This window comes from Triticum urartu, chromosome 3, assembly GCF_003073215.2.
Source record: "Triticum urartu cultivar G1812 chromosome 3, Tu2.1, whole genome shotgun sequence".
NCBI classification, from domain to species: Eukaryota; Viridiplantae; Streptophyta; class Magnoliopsida; order Poales; family Poaceae; genus Triticum; species Triticum urartu.
Genome location: NC_053024.1, coordinates 49,876,158 through 49,881,717, shown reverse-complemented (window position 1 = coordinate 49,881,717; position 5,560 = coordinate 49,876,158). Strand labels below are relative to the sequence as shown.

The window sequence follows — 5,560 nt, the reverse complement described above, 5'->3', positions numbered from 1 at the left end:
AACGGATGGGTCAAGTCAATCACATCATTGATTCAACGAGCTAGTCAAGTAGAGGCATACTAGTGACATTCTGTTTGTCTATGTATTCACACATGTACTAAGTTTCCGGTTAATACAATTCTAGCATGAATAATAAACATTTATCATGATATAAGGAAATATAAATAACACTTTATTATTGCCTCTAGGGCATATTTCCTTCAGACCTACCCAGCCAACATGGGGTGGTGCACCTGTGCTAGGTCGCCAACAAAATTTGACACAAGAAATCAAACAAAATCATCCATGCCCAAATAAGGGAGGTGGAAAACAAAAGGTGACTTATTGGGTTGACATCGAGTGCTAGAGTCACCCATGGTTAAGTGGTCGAGAAGTCGCGACGTTCATTGGGATCGTCATAGCCATCGATGCAACCTCTAGTTCCTTTACGCATGGCCTATAAAAAATAGGAGGAGTGGCGATGCAGTCTCCGGTGCAAGGGACTCATCTAAGGGCTTCCTTATTGATGGAGATGGAGCGGCGGCGTGGCCTTGGTCGACACATGATGAAAACACGACGGATGATTGTGTTTGATACTGAGCGCCGGGGCTAAATAGTTGTGGTGCTACTCGACACACTACTAGATGGAGTAGTGGTGCCGGTGCGAAGGGGAGAGGCATGAGAGGATGCAATGTGGGAGATGCGAGAGTGGTATGGGACATTAGGTTCTTGGTGTGTGGCGGGCTTCCTTTTCTATCTTGTTTCACATAAAGTTTGGCTTTTTACGTTTTGTTTGCAAGAAACCCACGATAGAGGTTAGATCAATAGTGAACAAAGGCACGTGAATGATCGAACAATAGGAGCTACTGGCCACGAGCGGTAGGTCCAGGATGGCGAGTTCCTCACTAACTCTAAACTATGTTACTACCGAGATGTTGCATTTAGATATAGTATAAAAACAAAAATAAGATCATACGCGATTGTTGATGAAAACACGAGTACAATCTCCTCCTAATGAATTGAGACTTGAAATTATCAAGCGGCAAAACTATTTCCTTGATGCGAGCATCGATCATCATTAAAGCAACACAAACAATAAATCTGAATGCCCATTTGGTTCCAATAATTTATGCGTCAAAATCTACGAGTTAGTTTATCAAGAGAAAATAACCAATATTTTTATAGTCTCATATATCTTGTTCATAAACATGGAGTGAAATCAATACCTTCCATCCTAATTATTTTGACCCATCCTAAGTTAAGCAAGGCACGCAACGACTTTCCTGGGCTCAAGGTTTCCTGCGTGTTGTCTCCCTCGTAGGCTAGGGGCAGGAGTCACCTGCTTCTAGATATGCTTTTGAGGTAGAGAACACGAGAAAGATAGAAAAAGAGATATGTGGAGCCGGCACGCACACATCTATACACATGTGGGGCCATGCAAGCGAAAACACCGTCACTGACCGGTAGCGAGGGACAACGACAACAAAGCACGCCGGATCTCTCAGAGCAACACGTCTCTACGCGCATAGCAAGTAATGAACATATGTCTTGATTGAGTTATTCTACAGGTCAGGCCACGATGACGGTGGATGGCGACATCAAAACACGTACTGCAGCCCTCACAACGGCCCATTTCTAGCAAACATATCAGGCGAACAAACGTCTCGATTGAGTTGTTTTGGATCTATCTAGAAAAGGAAGGAGCCTAACATTTTTGTTCCTCGTAAATCTTGGTCATAACTCATAAACATGGAAAGCCCTAAAAAAAAACTCGTAAACATGGAATGGAGTTAAGTCCCTCCATCCCATTCATTTCATTATAGGGAAGAAATGAACACTTTCCATATGCCAATAGCCCGCCAACGCCAGCGGCAACCAACGGTAACATCGGCCGCGCGCGCTTCCGGCGGCACAGCGCACTGCTATAACCACTCGTCTCTTCCTCCCCCGGCCGCGACTCCACCCCACCCCACCCCACCCCCACCTACCCCCCTCCCCCCCTCTTCAACGGCTACCAGAAAAACGCCGGAAAAGAAAAGAAAAAGAAAGAGAAAGCGGGGGAGGAGAGGAGACGACAAGCCCGAGGCAGGCGCCAGCCAGCGACCGAACCCTAGCTGCCAGCCAGGATGGGCAAGCTCCTCTGCGACTCCTCCTCCGGCGGCGGCGCCGTCGCCGTCGCGGAGGCGCTCCCGCCCTCCCCCGCCCCGGCCTCGCCGCCGCAGCTCCTCGCCTGGGCCGCCCCCGAACCCCCCGCCGGCTGGTCCGCCGTCTGGGCGCTCGACGACCAGCAGCGCCGCCGCCTGCTCCGGATCTGGGAGCGCGGCGTCGCCTGGAAGCCGCCCCGCCAGGGGGGCGACGGCCCGGATGCCCCCGCCCCCGCCCCCGCCCCCGCCGTCGTCTTCCGCCTCGACCACGGCGGGGAGGTCGAGTCCGACGGCAACTGCCTCTTCACCGCCGCGCGCAGGGCCGCCGCCGCCAAGGCCGAGGCGCGCGAGCTCCGGCACCGCGCCGTGCGCCGCTTCGCCGACGTCTACGCCGCGGCCGAGGCCTCCGACAGGGCCGCGGTCGACGCCGCCGTGCGCCACCTCTACGCGCCGGATCTCAAGGCCGGCTGGGGCGTCCACGTCGTGCAGGAGGTCAAGCTGCTCGCGCCCAAGGCCGACCGCGACGCCCTCGACGCCGCCATCCAGGAGCTCGTCGGCATCGGCATCCAAAGGTACCGTGGCCGCCCCGCCAATCCCGGATCTAGTCTTCCTGCCCGCGCTCGAATCTATTGCTACCACGCGTGTCTGGATCTAAAGACACCGTCTTTCCTTGGAATCACGCGGAATTCGTCTTCCCGTCTTGCGTTGATCCGATCCCCTTCTCTGTCGAATGAAACAAGTCTAGTCTTTTGTGCTATCTGTTTATATTTAGACCTTGCGTTTCTTGATTCTTTCTTATGTTAATTCGCGCAAGAACACCAATTGATGCAATTTCAATGCGTCATGAAGCTGCAAGAATCGCCTCACATGGTGTGTTTGTATTCTAGTACCCCGCATATAAATTGGTCAACGAAGGAATCATGGTTTTACTGTTGCCACCCTGGCATGGGCTGTAGTGGCAAAGTATGGACCTTCCAAGTAGATGATTGATATCCAGCCTGTTAATTATGCTGTAGTACATTATTTGGTACTACTACCATTTATGCTTCTTGCCTGGCACTGGTACAACTGTAGTGCATCTCAATTAGAATATCGAGTTGATTTGTTTGGTACCATTATGCTTCTTGCATGTTAATTATATGTGCTTATCTTCTTCATTGCCTTGCAGGGAACTGGCAGCTGAGACTATCTACAAGGAGAGATGTATCGCTGTAGACGATGGAGATAGTTGGGCCAAGTACATGTCCATTTCTGGCTCTGCGGAGGATGAACATGACATAATCACCCTGCAGTACACAGAGGAGGGCTTACTGACCATCGATGAGAACCGGGATGGGCGTGCGGCTGCGTTTGGTGATGATATTGCCATCGAGTGCCTCGCCACCGAGTTCAAGAGAGAAGTTTTCGTGGTAATTATGTGATTTCTGTCCATAGAACTTGCCACTGTTTAATGCAGCATTTTATTTGGTGATCTGATTGGATCTTTTATTTGTGCGGCATTGACAGGTGCAAGCACATGGCACTGATGCAATGGTTGATGAGGATAACTGCGTGTTCTTCCTCCCACACCTCCCTAGAGGAGAAATCTGCGATGTGCCCATCTTTCTATTCATGAAGGGAACAGGTGCGTTGTAGATTGGCAGTCTTGTTGTGCTTTCTTCTGCAAGTCATTATATGTCGGAACATGTTAGCCTTAGCTAAAGAATGTCTATCTCTTCAGTTTTGTTTCTCGTTTCCCTGTCTAAGTAGAAACCCAAATATTTGCCTGCAGCATGGTGTGGTGCTGGTGCGGACCATTACGAGCCATTGATCGCCACCGTCCTCCAGCATGTTACTCCAGACAAGGCAGCTGTTGTACTTTGAGGAAGGGGTTGTTGTTGTAGTCTTTAGTCGGCGATGCAGTCGAGCCAATTTTGTCACCGGAGCTAGAGTGCCGAATTGTGGAGCAACATCTATGCCCAAGAGGAGAGAGGATAGATGATCTGTCTAACTGTGCATTTGCAGGGTCTTGCCTGCTCCTGAAGCTGTGTACCCTTTTTGTATGGTGTTTTTTGTTGTTGTATGTTCGTGGTATGGTAGGTTCTGACTGCTGCTAGAGATTGAGCGAGTGATAGAAACACCGATTCTAGCTTCTTGTTGTTGTGCGCCATTGTTGGCCGGCATTCTCCATTTGATTCTTTTTGTGAGGGATTCACCATTTGGCGGTTGCTTGCTCGTAGGAGCGGGCATCTGCTCGGACAGTCCGAATGGAACCGATTCATTGGATTTTTTTGGTGTTGGGGTGAGGTATCTCTTCTAGCCAGCTTTCCCATGTAGCCCCCTGTTCTTGTACTAGATTTGTTCACAAACATGTGCACAACTGGTACTTGTAATAATGGATGATGCCAATAAGATTGTGAACCTTCATTCATCAAGAGTGTGACTGAATTTGCAGTCTGCTTCATCATCAAGCTGTGTTGTGGATTTGTTCTCCTGTTTTGATGGATCGAAACTTGGGTACCATTCTTGATTGATGCTTTTGCTGTTGTTGTGTGCCATTCAATTACATCTGGCACAAAAAAGTGTTTTGGAAATGCATTTGCGCCTGCACAATCCAGGAGGGATTGTTAAAGGTTGTGAACTTTTTTGTGTTTTGATTTCACATGGCGGTATATTGCAACCACAAGAGCATATCCCTGCTACCAGTTTGCACGTTGTAGAGTTTGACCATCATTTTTATAGCAGTGTCACTATTCGTGCTTTCCCTCTTTTTATTTAAGAAAAAGCCACCGTGACCTGCTAGCTTTATACTAGTATTAAGTTAAGCAATCATCCACAATCAATGATAAAATATAATCAAGACAAAGTAGGTGAACTATCTCTACGTCCCAAAATAAGTGTCTCAACCTTAGTATAACTTTGTAGAGCTACAAAAGGCAAGGAAACGGGGTGGTTGATTTGAGTAGGAATGATCGGAAACCTCATGTGGAATTGCAGGACTGAGAATCACCCGGTAGCCAAGATCAGCGATGAGATCGTTCCTGGCAGTACTAAATTGGTCACAAATGTGCGCACTGGAACTAGTGAATGATAATAAAACTACGAGGTTGTATTACTGAATCTGCAGGGTCTTACTTGCTTCAAGTTGTGCTATGTATAATTTTTGGCTGTTCCGAGAGATATTTGGCTATTCCAGATTTTGCAGTTTTTACTGTTGTTGTGTTGTATTGTTGGCCTGGATTCAACTAAACCTTGTTGGCAACGAAGAAGGAAGCAGACCATAGATTCTTGATCACTGCATCATGATTTTGGACGATGAAGAGTACTAGGTTGGCAGCTAAAGACACAGTTCATGGACTCTTGATCCCTACACATTGATTACTAGATTTGTCCAACAAACAAACAATGGTGATGATGCCTGATGCCGTCTGTTTCATAGTATGTTTTACATGGCCTTG

The 5,560-nt window shown here is 48.2% G+C and overlaps 1 protein-coding gene across 1 annotated transcript; it reads left to right on the top strand.

Moving 5' to 3' along the window:
- Positions 1-1,943: 1,943 nt before the first annotated feature.
- LOC125542726 lies at positions 1,944-4,569 on the top strand. The gene is made up of 4 exons (XM_048705898.1): positions 1,944-2,695; positions 3,292-3,532; positions 3,630-3,747; positions 3,895-4,569. The coding sequence occupies exons 1-4, from the start codon at positions 2,106-2,108 to the stop codon at positions 3,984-3,986; spliced, it is 1,041 nt and encodes a 346-aa protein (XP_048561855.1). The 5' UTR covers positions 1,944-2,105; the 3' UTR covers positions 3,987-4,569.
- Positions 4,570-5,560: the final 991 nt, after the last annotated feature.